The sequence below is a fragment of the Daucus carota genome, chromosome 1 (genome assembly GCF_001625215.2).
Source record: "Daucus carota subsp. sativus chromosome 1, DH1 v3.0, whole genome shotgun sequence".
Taxonomy (NCBI): domain Eukaryota; kingdom Viridiplantae; phylum Streptophyta; class Magnoliopsida; order Apiales; family Apiaceae; genus Daucus; species Daucus carota.
The window spans coordinates 27,756,848-27,772,236 of NC_030381.2; the positions used below are offsets into that span (position 1 = coordinate 27,756,848).

The window sequence follows — 15,389 nt, forward strand, 5'->3', positions numbered from 1 at the left end:
TTCTTTTTCATCTACGATATACACATATACTTACACGCAAACAGAACTCTCCCCTGCCATTCTTCAAACTCGAAGTCGAGGTTTTTGATCGAGTAAAACACCGACAAAACTTTGCCCATTTTAGATTCTGAGACCAGTTTTGAGATCCCCTCGACGAGAGCTTTCTTTTCATACCAAAACTTTAACGATCCGTCGTTATTTTTCGTGAGGGTTTTTCAAGAACCTTTGGACTTCTAGGCTCGATTTTTACGTGTTTTAAGCATCAATAATTTGCGAAACCGATACCATTATTCTTAGAATTTCAAGAAGTACAACATACTGTAATTTCATCGAAATCTGAAATTCTTGGAATTAGGGTTTTACGGAGCGTTATTAATTAATTATTTTCGTGACATAAGTTGATATTTGTTCGTGTTTATTCGTGAAACGAAATTTATAATCATTTTTAATTTTAATTAAAAATGGCTGCAAATTTTGATATTCCGAAAACAAATTTCACTATTGTTGAAAATAATAATTTAATTACGCAAGCGAATTATCGACGCTGGGTTCGATTTATGTCAGAATTCTCTTATGCTAGATTTGCTATGACAGAATCAGTTAACCTTAACAAATCTCTTCTGCGAGAGTTTTTGTCTTCTATTTCTGTTGTGAATACAGGACAGGTACTTGGACTCACTTGTCAAATTCAGGGACGAACATTAACTATCACAGAAAATACCCTGAATACTGCACTCCAACTACCTACTGAAGACTTTGAAGCTGTTCCTGACAGTGCTGAGAGAGTTAACTTTTTCTTTGCTATCCACTGTCAGAGGGAGCAAAATGGTAATCTTCCAGCCAAATTGTATGTCAAGCACTTACCTCGGGAATGGAATTTCTTCTTTAATTCCATATCTCATGTCTTTGCACCAAAGACTGGAGGGTTCCATGGGATTACCAACTTCAATCAAGAGATTGGGATTGCAATTGCTCAAAACTCAAGAATCAATCTAGGACATATGATTATGGGAGCTTTTCAGGACTCTCTGAGGAAGAACAGACATGTACTGCTATATCCTCGTTTCTTCCAGATTGTGCTGAATCAGCTGTTGACACCTGCTGAACTTGCTGTCTATCCAAGAATAGACAATGTCATCTGTTCCTTCATGACTACAAGAGTGATCTCAATGCTGGAGAATCATCAAGGGTACACCAACAATGAACCAGTGGTGATCACTGAGGCCATGCAAGCTTTTCTGAATCAAAATGTGCCTCCACCACCAATTCAACATGTTGCTGCCCCTGTTGTTGCTGAAGAAGTCCCTGAAGAACAAGATGAACCAATCCCTGAGCCACTCATTCAAGAAAACATTCCTGAGGCTCACAATGTTCCTAGAGAGGAAGAAGTGATTGTGGAAGATGCTGCAGATGACTCCTCTGAAGCAAATGATCAATCTGATGGAGAGGATTCACTACAGGACAATTCTACTGACTCTGAGGATGAAGCAGACAGTCCTGTCCAATCCACTGTAGCTGCACCAACTGATGATGTGATGGTGGATGTGGATGAACTCTTCACCAATACATACAATCCTCTGCATTCATCAGGTATACCTTCTGACTCTGACAACTTGTCATTTAGTGCACCTGATGATTGGGTCCAGAATTTACTGGATCTTAATCCACTCACTCCACTACCTCCACGTGCCAGTGAATTTGAAATCCCCCAAATTCATAACCAAGGCACCACTTCCCAAACACTTGAAGCAGAAACTACTCTACCCCTCAGCCAACCACTTATTATTTCTGAGAGAGAGGGAGAAAGTGCCTTAAGTGCACCACACAAGGAGTTTGTTTCTGAAACTGCAGCTCTGTCTCCTAGTCAAGAAAGGAGAATAGAACCTGAGACAACTGCAGAACTGTCTATTTCTTCACCACCTCAGCCAAATATTACTTCAATGCACAGTGAGGTTGCACACACGATGGAAGAATTGACGGTTGCTAACACTTTGTCGTCCATGTCAGGGATAGACACTGTTGTTTCTGATCCTTTTCAGGGTCAAGTGCCTTCACAGGCTTCTGGGGGAAACTTGGATGATATGCCACATTCTACATCCTTGTCTACCCCCCTGGGAGGAACATTCCCAGATCCTTCAAAGGACTCTTCACCTCTCGAAGGTGAACGGCAATCTGTTTCTGAGCCCTTCGTATCAGGAAGTGTGCCAGTTACAGAGGACTTGTCACAAAGTCTTTCGCCGTCAAAGGCAGTTGTGGGAAACCAGGGTGCTTCGCCAATTCAAGGATCACATCCTTCGAGCCCTGTGTCTACCCACCCTGAGATTCCAACTCAGGATCCATCAAAGGACTCACTACATTCAAGTAGTTGGCAACTTGTTTCTGATGACTCAGATTCATCTGACGAGGAAACTGAGGACGAAGGCTTACGAACCTTCATTGCACCTTCTGTGACCTCTCTAGAAGAGGCTAAGAAGATTTCTTCTGCAGGTACATCTAAGGATGCTGGAATGACTTTGAGTGAGAGGGAAACACCAACAGAACTTGCTATACAGAAACCCTTTGACTCACTGAGTGTTCTAGCTTTGAGTGAAACGAGAGAAACACCTACAGAACGCACAAGTGAGAACCCTACAGCCCAACCTACACCACTTCCAACTGTATCTGTGACAGAATTTGAAGCTCTGAAATTCAAAGTTCAACACTTAGAAGCTGAGAATCTTGTTCTACGGGAGGAGTTGGTAGATATCAAATCAACAATGGAGCAAAGGATGGCTGCCCTGGAGGCTAAGTTGCTGGCATCTCAACCTTCCAGAGAGGATTACTCAACTGAGGGGGAGAGAGCAGCAGAAAAAGCTAAAGGAAAAAGGGTGATAACAGGGGTGTCTGAAGAACTGATTGATTCTGCTCTTAGGCATCAATTCAGTTACACTCATGATGAATACATCCCTGAGTTTGTGGATGACAGGGTGATTAGGATGGTTGGTGCTGAGAATGAAGATCTTGAAGAAGGAGAAATCCCAGATGCTGAAGTCTTTGCTGATGAACTTGCATATCACAATGACATCTTTCCTGCTGAAGAGTTTGAAATTGCAAATCCACAAGACATTGCTGATGTTGCTAGGGATTATGCTGAGCAAAGGAAAGCAAGGGAAAAGTTAGAAAACCAAAGACGGATTCGAAGGGAAAGGAGACTTGCCAACTTACATAAAGATGGAGCTGAATGGGATGCTGCTAGATCTGTGTTTGACTTTCCAGAGGTCACTCAAGATAATAATGATGACGAAGTAAAAGATATCTTTGACTCCTTCAGGAACAACTACAAAGATTTACATGATTATCACGAGGTGTTGAATGATATCATTTCTACTGTGTCTGTTGCTGTTCTTCCCAGAAGAGGATGGATGGTTAACATATCATTTGAGCTACAAAGAGAAGGCCATGGACTCAAGCATGTGTCAAGTCAGTTTCTCAGAGATCTTTCTTTAACTGAGCTGTTTGTGGTAAGAAACAAGATCATCTCAACCGGCAGAAAACATAATGAAATATTCAGAGATATGGTGGAAGAATGGATCACTGATATTGGAGTTGAAATTCATGACAAGCCCTCAGTTATTAAGTACTTCAAGGATGGTATGATTCAGAGTATTGGACTCACTGATGAAGCACTATCAACATACAATCCTCGTATACTGAAATATCTGGAAGCTCAAGTCAGGGAGAAGTGCTCAAGGACTAGCAAGGGAAGACTAACTGCTGAACTGCTATATGCCTATCGTCTGAACTTTGCTGCTCTGAGAGACTTAGACTTATCAGCCATCAATCGTCAACCACCATATCCACTGCCTCCACTCAACCCTGAAATTCCTGAAAATCCAAATGCACCTGTTGTTACTTACAATCCTACATCTGTAATATTCAAGAAGAAGAAAGACTCTGAAGTCACTGCTATACCACTCACAGAGATTGGAAAACTCAATTCCAAAAGAATCACTCGTGCAGTTGCAGCTGTTAAGTGGTCAGTGGTAAAAGAAGACAAGAGTGTGCTCAAAGATTTGGTTGATCTTCTGGAAATAAGAAAAGCTGTAGAGACTGTCCACAACACTTCTAGAGTTCGTGCTCATCCATCAAGGATCATTATGAAAATTGAAGGAATGGAGATGAATGTCACATTTAAGAAGTTGAAGAAGATGGTTCACCTGCAAACTTTAGAGAAGATGAAGAAAAATCTAGAGCAACCTCCACCTGAGAATACACTGGAGCAAGTGGCACTGAGTACCATTACAGCAAGGATTGAAGAGATTGAAAACAAGCTTACTCAGAAGAGAGTAGAAGAAGCTGCAAAGAGGAAAGCTGAGCAGAAGCTGATTAATGCAAGAGCCAAGAAACCAAGGAAAGATTAGTTCAGGCTAGAGGAACAATGGCTGCTTGTATTTACTTTTGATTTCTGGAAAATGTAAGATATAATCCAGACTGTACTTAGTATTATTTCCTGCTTAAAGTAGTATGCTTTTTCATTGTGTCAGTTGAGTTATCCTCTTAAAGGATTTGCTTGTCGAACTCTAACAATCAAATAGGGGGAGATTGTAAAGCATAATGTAACGTAACTGTAATTACGATAACTCAACACAACAAAGACAGGAAACAATACGTAAGTATAATACAGGAATCTACAGGTTGGAGATTCGATACAAACAGACAAAGACAATCAAGATATCTGAGACGAGCATCCGTCCACTGGAAGAAGTTCATTAACATGTTCAAGCCTCAGTGAAGAATAAAGTTCAATATGTTTCTGCTATCAAGATTGCCTGAAGATCAAGTATCAAAGACCAGAAGATTCCAGTATATTTAATTTGATTATTTATAATCAAATTTATCGAAGCAACATCTAACCCGGAATGACTGATCAAGTATATTATCAAGCAAAGGATTCAAAGAATTATTTCAGTTCGAGTCGTTCGTGAACCAGACCAGTGCACAGGACGTCAGGACGTACGAAAGTATTCAGTGGATTCAATCAACGAATCATTGATCAAGTCAGTTAAAAGATCAAAAGAAGTCATCAAGGGATTCAGTGATATATATATATATATATATATATATATTTCTTTAATTGTGAATTACTTGAATACATATATATTCAAGTAATTAAATTAACACAATTAGTCATATATATATATATATGCATATATGAGGCGCAAGTTTAATACTTGTAGAATTCTCTAAGTCATATATATGTCTACTGTGCTCCACTGTGTCAAAGGCGCAACCTTTGACCAAAGTCAAAGGCGCAACCTTTGACTTGTCAAAGTTGGCGCTAACAATTCCCTTGAATTGTTTTAAACTCTAAGTCGAAGCACTCCACAAGGCAATGGAGGATATCCCCTGGAGCGCAAACTTTGACTCGGTCAAAGTTTGCGCCTCCAATTCACTATCCAGGCGCAACTTTGGATGGCTGGTGGTTTCTCCAAGTACAAACTCAGGAGGACACTGTATAATGAATGTTGAAGCGCAACATTTGACCAAAAGTCAAATGTTGCGCCTCTTCTTCATGCACTCCCCTTCTCTCAACTTACTTAGATTTATTCTAAGTAAAGGCAATACAGTAAGTGGTGATTGAAGCGCAACTTTGTTATATATATATATATATACAAATATATATGTATATCAAGTTGGCGCCACTTCCTGCATATATTTGGAGTTAGATTTATTTTCATAAATCGAATCCGTCCAGGACGAACTCAAGTCGTCCAGGACGAACTCGTTAACCATGGTTAGATTTTGTAAAGCCTATAAATAGAGCTTTGTGTTTTCATTTGAAAACAACTACACACTTTGTAAGTGCACACACTATACACGTTCTCGAGAGCTCAATTAGAAAATCGTATTTATCGAGAGTTTGTAATAGAGTGATTGTAGTCTCTGCAGCCGACACTTGTGTTGGAATTTGTAGCACCCGAGGATTATTTCTAATATAAGAATATTCCCCGACTTGCTGGAGTTATTTATTTACGATTGATTTAACATGAACTGAAATAAAGATTATCCGCAATTAAATTAAATCGAAGAAATTGGTACGACGTATTCAACCCCCCCCTTCTACGTCTAATTGGACCTAACAGATACAACCTCCTGTTTTCGTTTCATAATCCCCAACCTTCACATATCTTTTTTTTTTCTTACAATTGTTGCGTATTTGTCTGTTAAAATTAAAGATAATTATTGTTTAATTACTGATATATCCAATATATCTAACGTCATCTGTTTTTTATCCGTGCTATTTAATGTTAAATGTTAATATTTGACGGGAATTTGTTAAAAGGTTATAAAATGATTGAATTTTTTATGTTGGAGGTTGCATTCTGCCGACATATAATAATATGAGACCGAATCGAAAAAAATGAAAAAAGTTGATGGGTACAAAGTGCTAATTACAAAGTTAAAACTTTCCGCCGTTAAGGTTGACCGTTAGTTTTTGACGGAAGTTAGTCAAAGGAGTGCAATCTGATTGAAATTTATAAGTTATGGGATGCACTTTGCTACAATTCAAAGTTCGAGACCAAATCGCAAAAACGACCAAAGTTAAAGGGTGTAAAGTGCTAATTACTCTTTGTATTATTCACCTCACTATAATTATATTACTTATATTTATAAAAGTGATTTTTAAATTATATGAGATTGAATTTAATCTTGTCAAGTGGAAAATATTATTTCCAGAGCACTTTTGTTATTTCTAGAGCAAAAGAAGAGTGGAAAAAAAAACTGCCCTTGCACAAAGACGACTAGGGGATTGAGCGCACCTAGAGGTGGCAAAATGTATCATTGGTTTGGTTTTGTTTCTCATAAAATGAACTTAGTTTGGATAATTGAACCAAAATCATTTCCAAACTATATATTAATAAAATGTGGTTATGATTTTAGTTTGAATTATGGGTAAACTTGTTTAATAAGTAAAAACAAATATTATATGATGAACAAAAATTAATACACTCAAGTGACAATGTAATGAATTGTAAATATAACAATAGCATGTGTAGGTGTGTGAGTTGATGCAGTGGTTCAAGCTCTTGGCTTCTCCAATAAGGTCATGAGTTCATATGGTATGTGAAGAGTTATAAAAAAAATCTTAAAAGGGAGACACAAATATAGTTTAAATATAGTTAGATCCATATTTTGTGAGAAATATGAGACGAGAAACCAAACCAAATCCATTTTCCTAAATGTAATTTCATATTGATCCAAATTCATAATTTTTTTTTTAACGTAGTAATTTTGGTTTGGTTTAATGGTTTTGCAACCATATTATCACCTCCAAGCGCCTCAGTCCATAAATATTTAATTTCTTTTTGGTATGGATCAGTTTAATAATTTTGCAACCATATTGCCACTTCTAAGAGCACCCCTCGATCCATAGCATATTTACTTTCTTTTTTAAAATTTGTTTATATAAACTCCGAACTTTAGTGCTTCCCCTTCCGCAAGATTCAACTTTCCTAATATTAATGAGACCCGTCTTTGATAAAATTCTAGATCCGTCACTCCCCTTGCATACATAATAAACAATCCTTCGAAAAAAAATATTAATAGAAGGTTAATGTGATCTTTTCATGTTTTGCGGCTCTGGAAATAAAATAAAAAAAAAGCCTCTAGAAATAGTACTTCCCTTTATTTTTGGCGTTGATACCCTGTGTACTTTATATGATAAACGATTGATGGAAGGGTTTAATTAAATCATGCCTAGAAAACAAGGAGATTTGAACTCGCGTGCTCCGAGCTTCCACTCTCAACTTGTACCAGCCAGACTGCCAGAGTGTCGGTGGAATTACAGCATTGATGCCACTATACGTGACTATAAAACTATCTCAATAGTACTATGCAACGCTTATTGGATCCCTCACCCGCCTAGCATCCTATTCCTATGTGCGCCAGCTTACAAAACACCAATTCTATCACTTTCCATACCCTGGACCAACATAGGATTCCAACACAACTCATTCTTCCTAAGAAATTACCAATCTCAAGGCTGTACACTGGACTAAACTAACGTCTGTCGGATTTTCGACTTCATAGATCGGTTTATGGGATAATTCCCGAGCTTATAATAATACTTTCTCCCTCCCATTTTACATGTAAATCACAATCTTTCGTGTCCAAAAAAAATGTTAGTCAAAATGATTGATATATACCGGTGTCCGAGCCAGCTTGCGCGCCACCTCGACTAATCTTGTTAGACTACTAGCACACTCATACTCCCGAGCATGGTAGCCCACTTTTGAGAAAAGATTTTGCCTTCAATAAAAAGAAGAATTTTATATACTTGTCGATATGTACACTCTGAGATCGTTTAACAGCCAAAATTGCTGCGAGATAAAATGAAGAAATCAAAGAACAATTGAACTAAATTGCCTAGCTAAGAACAAAATGAACCGTAACGAATTCTAATCAATCCTGGAAAGACTGTCTCAATTCCTTTCTGAGCTTTGTCGAGAAGGAACTGCAAGCGTCCATACTGAGGTTCATCGCAGCTGCCAGCGCGACAAAGGCAGCTGCATCCTCCGTGCACGTTACGTGGTTAACACTGACCTCAACCTCCGGCTTGCTACATTTTCCGCCACTAGTGACTGTGGAGGACATTACGAATCCTCTGTAGAGTAAATGTGCCCATGATCCCGATCCACCGTCCGAAAAGGACCCTGTCCCTGAATCAAAGCTGCTGCTAGGAGTGCTCAATGGAGAGGGACCAGGGCTGCTGTTATCAATAGTAAATTTTCCGGTTTTTTTGGTGCTTAGTGTGGAATTTGTGAGAGTGATTGCGTCGATGCCATCAGGGAAATGTTCGAATCGGTAGCCAAGTTGATCTCCGGTTTCTAGCCACGCCTCGAGACGGCCCCAGGGCTTCCAGGTAGATTGGCCTGGCTGGAGAATGAGCCAGGCTCCTGGATTCGATCTGCTCACTCTGTTAGTTCCGGTTGATGGGACAAATGGTGTCACCATCGACGCAGTAGCCACGGGTGAGCCTGAGAGATCATGGATCGTAATTGACCATCCTTTTCGCTCTTTCGGGCCTTGCTCTTTTTTACTCCCACTTAGCCAGCTTCTCGATTTGCCTGATTCTGTCAATGATGATCTGCACAATAACAATATTTTAGATACAAAAAATAAAAAACTAAGTCTTGTGCACTGGATACGACTAAAACTGAATACTGAGACTAACCTTGATCTTAAACTGCGATTGGTGGCACCGGAATTTTTAAACCCAAACTTGCAAGTGAAAACAGCTTGTCTAACATTCCCATTAACCTGAAACACTTGGGGACTACACTCAGGCTTTCCATCGAACTCAAACACGAATCTTGGATCGGGTTCAACTCGAACATTCAAACACACCTTAACATTCTTATCAACCTCAACCCACCCATCCTTTATCACAGAAACCTTATTCTCAACTCCTCTTAAATCCACCAAAACATAGCCGCAAAGACTCTCACTCAACAACCCACAACCCAGCTCTCTCTTATAAACCTTGATCTTCAAGAAACTCGGGTGGTTTGATTTTTCATTCAGTTTCTCAAACTGTGATTTGTTGAGACAAAAAGAAGCATGGACTTGATCAAGAAGCTGCTGGGCTTGTTGTATAGGGATGTTCGAGATTTGAGTTGGGAGGTTCTTGATCTTCATTTTGCAGTAGAACGAAGTATCTGATTTGTTTGAACTGCTCAAATACTTCACAGCCAAGTTTTTTACCACAATACGAACGAAAGGACACGGATCCATTGGAAATATGAGGTTCTTGCTCTTCAAGAACCGGCTCGTCAGGCGACCGACAATTTGGTACACAACACGAAAACGAGATCGGAAAAATTACCTAAGGAGTGGTGAATGATAAACACAGAGAGATGGAGGAAATAGATAGGGAAGTGAACATGCAGCTAATACAGACAGAGATATCCGGAAGTGTGTTTAAATATATGGATGTAGTGAATGTAATGTAATATATTAGCTGTGAGCACGTACGCAAAAGCTAAGATTGCCAGCGGAAAAATTCGCATCTCTGTCAAGTTGCCAATAATTTATACAGCTGCTATAGTTTAATTATTTAATTTTCGTTTTCTCCGGATCAGTTTAATTGCCAATAAATGTGCAAATGTGCATGAACCGGGACTAGTTAAGAATTTAAGTGCAGTTGATTGATTCCCTATCTTCATCTTTTTCGTCAAATGAAAAATGTTAGGTGATTTAAAAAAAAAAAAAAAAAGTTAGGTGAAAAATACGAAGTACCTAAAACGTTATTGATACATGTATATTAATTATTACTCATTCCGTCTCATCATGTATTAACAATCTTTAATGACATGTATAAATTTATAATTTGTAATAAATATTTAAAAATTAATTTTTTATTCAAAATATAAAAAATTAAAATAATAAATATAATTATATTTTATTAGAGTATTAAAATTTAGATCAAGTATCTAAACAATATCAAGAGATGGAGAAAGTATATCAAGTGATTACATATATATAAAAAGTAATGTACCCGTAAATAATATTAATTAAATTATGTAGTAACCGATATTTCAAGAACAAACTGAGAAAATGTTTCTAGATTTATTACTCTTGTTAAATTCACAAATTTTAATTGAAAAAATATCAATTTCTCTAAACGCATCTTAAATTTTGTTTCTCAAATACCATGAAATGTTTTAAGCGATAAATGCTTACAAAAATCGTTATTATTAAAAATATTTAGCTAGTTATAATATAACATGTTATCTTCGTGATACATTCTTTATAATTTACTTTTCATAATCTCGTATTTTTCATATTTAAAATCTTAATTCATGAAAAAGGCAAATTATGTATGAAAAATGTCGATTGCCTTGTTGCGTACATCGATAGTTTACTTGATCAAGGACAAGCAACAACAATATAAAATATAGGGGGCGTGTGGCTGGGCTTTTAAGCTAACTTCTGGATTTATAAGTTAGAAGCATTTATTTGTATCATTTGTGCAAAAAGTCAAGAATCATTTATAAAAAGTTAGGAATGCTAGCTTTTGTTTCACGACTTCTACTTATTTCCCAAACATTTTAATCATTTATAAATCTTAACTTGTTTCTTATTTCTATTTCACTTTTTTATTTAATCAAGAAATACTTATTTTAAATTCAGTCAAACGGCCAGTTATATAAAGAAACCCAACATATTTATCCATCTGTATGTTGGCCATGTATAGCCATCAGCTAAAACTCTCCAGCTGTCTGTGAATGAGGGAGTTTGTGGTAGACTGGTAGGCTTTGGAATATAGTCTTCATCGACTATGCCTGGGTCCCATAACCGTATCAGCCGCATCGAAAATTACCATTTCAACTATTTTACCAGCTGGCTATGGGCTAAACCAGCCGCATGCCAACAAGATGGAGAATAATTTGGACCGGGACAATTTTTGAGTGAATAGTAATTAAAATTTAAAAGTTGTACTTTAGAAAAGTGACAAAGCCCAATCAAAATAATAATCTCGAAATGATCAATTTACTAACGGTTCAATTTTTAAAAATAAAATCATAAGAAATAGAATCTATCTTCCTACTCCAGTACTCCATCTATCCCATTTAATTCTAAATATATTTCTATAATTTATTTTTAATTTTTTTTTTCAAAATAAAAATATAACATTCAAACTTTAATTTAGAAAAAAAAAATAAAAATGAATTATACAACTATAGTTTACAAGAGAATTAAAATCCGTGCTGCGTCCCCGTCTCCCAATGTATTTAACTCAGGGGGACGAAGGAAGTACTTGGTAAGTTAAAAATTCCGAAATTTTTTAACATAAACGACATGGAGCTGTGGGAGATCAGGAGGAGGTGTTCCAAGCAAGTGCCCTGGTGGATGGAATAATTCTCTTCGCAGGTGATCCACCTGTTGAATTGATGACATAGATTGAAGTCTAGGGTTTCTCCCCAGTCTATCTTAGATTCTTAGTTTAGTATTTTAGGTCCAAAATTGTAGCTGTAGTTATATGTTTTCGGCTGCATGCTTGATATATAATTAGTTTAGGTTGCGTTGTTCAGGTATTTGCTGACTGGGGTTTGAGTTGTTTTAAGTAGCTGCTGTAATATTCTCCCTCTTACTCTTGTTGGAGTTTAAGGTTTAACAAAATTATGCCTTTCAAAAAAAAGTTTCTTTTTTAAATAATGGTATGATTATAAACTCAAAACCGTCATTACAAATACATAAGATAATATATGTTTGGTGTTCATCAAACCTCGTAGATTGTTAAGTTCGCATCACATCACTATAAACATGATTCTTAATTCTTGTGATATATTTACACAATCATGTGCGGTTTTAAAAGAAAAATAGGAAATTTTGTTCGAATGACGCGTGTTAAAACTCTCAATAAAATTTTCTCATTTTATAAATGATTATGCTCGTTAAAAAAAATTAATAATCTTTAATGTATAGCATGCGATAAAGGAAATTACAGTTAATCATTTTCTCAAAAAAATTTATTGGAGTTGAAAAGAATACTTGAAATTTTGCCACCCTCATTTTATTATCATAAGTTAATAGGTATAAGGAAACAAAATTTTTAGTGACGACCAATACCTCCAAAAGCTAATTTACTTGATCAGACATTTTATCTTAATGACCGAACATCTTCATATTCTTTATCCTGCTGGAGTCCAGAGCATCTTCATGATATATGAATTTCAGCATTCTTCATTACTCCCTCCGTCCCTTTTTACTTGTCCCTTTTGAAAAAATAACGCATCTTAAGAAAATGTTAGGTGAATATCTTGTTTTCATACATATCCCTAATAAATGTAATGAATTAGATAGAGTTGTGTATATATATATCCTAGTCAAACATTGGAAGTTGTTACATTTTGAAAAAACATACAAAAAGTTGCTTTGAAAAGAGAAGTGGACAAGTAATTTGGGACAAAAAAAAATTTCAAAAGGGACATGTAAAAGGGGACGGAGGGAGTATCTTCATAGGGTTTGCTTCTCTCACATTAAATATGTACAACGAACTGTACATACCTAACTTACCTAGTTAGGGAGTCAAAGCTCAGAGTTCATACATGTAAAGTACAAGACAACTCCAAACAAGAAGGATAAAGCTTACTACAAGACTCTTAGCTGAATCTCTTTCTGTCACAATTAATGTGCATTTGTGAGATTGGCTCCTACCGGCTTGTTTGGCGTCTTCCAGCTTAGAAATGCCAGTCATTCGCCCTTTATTACAACCATCACAGCTCTCTAGGTGTTTCTCGACGGAGGTGATGTAGGAGTCGGGGTTGAGGAGGATGTGTTTGCACTGTATTGGAGTTGCCATCGTGTTACAGCCCTCAAATCCGGGGGTATGGATTTAAAACCTGTATTTTGCGATAGAAATAAAACATATATTTAAAATTTTGAATATTATAAAAGAGATTTAAATAAAAATAACTTTGACCCCCAAAAAATAGGATCGCTAATAGGTTACAACACCGAAATCAGAAATCGGACTAACAAATCTTATTACAACTTAAACTACATTGTCAGATAAACCTTTATAAGAGGAATAATTGATAACCAATAAATAAATCTATTTTACAATTGAGCCAATATAAAATAATTCTAACCAAAACTATTTTTGTAGACATCTCCCTGACAATCTCGCCTAGAATCAATCTTACACGCAGCTCAACAATCGAAACTTTTAAATCCCTACCTGAAAGGGTTAGAAATAATAACAAGGGTGAGCGAAAATGCTCAGCAAAACAAATTTTAAAAGCATAATAAGATAATTCCGTAATATGCAGGGAATTTCAAATCCAACAGATCATGGATTTTCATTTAGAACATTTGTAATGCAGTTTCAAACTGGAAAGAGTTATGAAATCAATTAGAGGATTCACCTCGACAACTTTTAAACCATTTTAATTTGCGTTGCAGCAAATCTAATAAAGAGTAATACTTTTGTAAGAACTTCATAATATAATCACTTACGAGTTCAAAATATCTTTTGATAATCAACTGTTCATAAGCCACATTTCAAGAAATTCCTAAATATTCGGTGTCCATCATTATCGACTATGTTTCCATGTATTTAGCCGCTGAACCAGCATGACAATGATGAATTGAATACATAAGAAGATCTCAACTCATTATTGGCTCTAACTATCACTGAGCAACAAATGCTTCAGCGACGATATGAACTTCGAATTTAATTTATAAAATAATTTCTGAAACTCAATCCTAATAAAGAATAGCATTAATCTATAAACTATTTTTCACAACATTTTAGGGATTGGAATAATTTAACGCTATGCTATAGCCGATGATCAATCGTGAGATAACACCGGATCATGCACGAACCAAGTCACCAAATCTGAGGGATCCCAGACACACTTTGGCCTAATGTAACTGGACCGGCGTTCGGTCCTTGAGGGTACGTTCCAATCACAAAATAAGTAAGGTTTTGAGATAATCAACAACCTTGTTTTGAATCAAAGCCATAACAATAGCCGTTAGGTCAACGACTCAGCATTTCTAAAAATCTGAAATAAAAGTTCTTTCCAGGGAAAACAATTCTATAAAACAAGAATTGATAAAAATATCGTGAACAGTTATGTGAGTGTACACATGCCAAAATGATAACATAAATAATAAGGTTTTGCATGCTTGATGTACTGTAAAATAATTCAGAAAAAAAAGATTATTTTCGATATTTCAGAAAAAAAAGAGGTTATTTTTGATAAAGATATATGGTTTCAGAGGAAAAGAGACACAAATAATTTGTTGGATTCCGAATATGAAATGAGTGTCCGACCAATAAAAATATAAGAATTCTGAAATATATGATGTGGCACACGAGGGGATAATTGTGATTGGTGATTGATGTATATATAGGATGTCTCATTGTTACTAGAGACAATGCAACCAATCAAATTTAAACACATCATTTGAAAAAAAATTTGAAATAACATTTTGAGGTAACAAGCATTTTTCATATTTTACACGTGTCACTTGGAAGTTGGACCTAAATATTTGGATATTTTTGGAACTTTTTCGTTTTGACAAATGACAACACAATTTTCTTGGACTTTTTGTTTGGTAGTCCAATGGGCTTTACACTACTACCAATTCAAGTCCATCCAACGAATCCAATCCAAATGTCGCTCAGCATTTTGCTCACCTACTACTGCGGTGGCCTTTCGACATCTCAGCGGCAAACCCCTAATTTTCAAAAAAATTTAAATATTTTAACCATGGTTAACTCCTCTTAACCGTTGCACACCGCCACTCTCCTAAACTGCCGTCCTTAAATTCAAAAAACTAACCATGATTAACCAATAAAAAAACAATAAAATAAAACAAAAATTATTATTACGATC

The 15,389-nt window shown here is 36.3% G+C and overlaps 1 protein-coding gene across 1 annotated transcript; it reads right to left on the reverse strand.

Moving 5' to 3' along the window:
* Window positions 1-8,290: 8,290 nt before the first annotated feature.
* On the reverse strand, window positions 8,291-9,970 carry LOC108204628 (uncharacterized). Its single transcript, XM_017374165.2, has 2 exons — window positions 9,215-9,970; window positions 8,291-9,127 (listed from the first exon to the last, which is right to left on the reverse strand). The coding sequence occupies exons 1-2, from the start codon at window positions 9,772-9,774 to the stop codon at window positions 8,443-8,445; spliced, it is 1,245 nt and encodes a 414-aa protein (XP_017229654.1). The 5' UTR covers window positions 9,775-9,970; the 3' UTR covers window positions 8,291-8,442.
* Between the last annotated feature and the right edge of the window lie 5,419 nt (window positions 9,971-15,389).

Excerpts from the sequence above, each read along its gene's own strand:
- LOC108204628 (XM_017374165.2), bottom strand. The coding sequence starts at position 9,774 with ATGGATCCGTGTCCTTTCGTTCGTATTGTGGTAAAAAACTTGGCTGTG. Across the intron at positions 9,128-9,214 it reads AATCGCAGTTTAAGATCAAG|ATCATCATTGACAGAATCAG; the intron begins GTTAGTCTCAGT and ends GTTATTGTGCAG.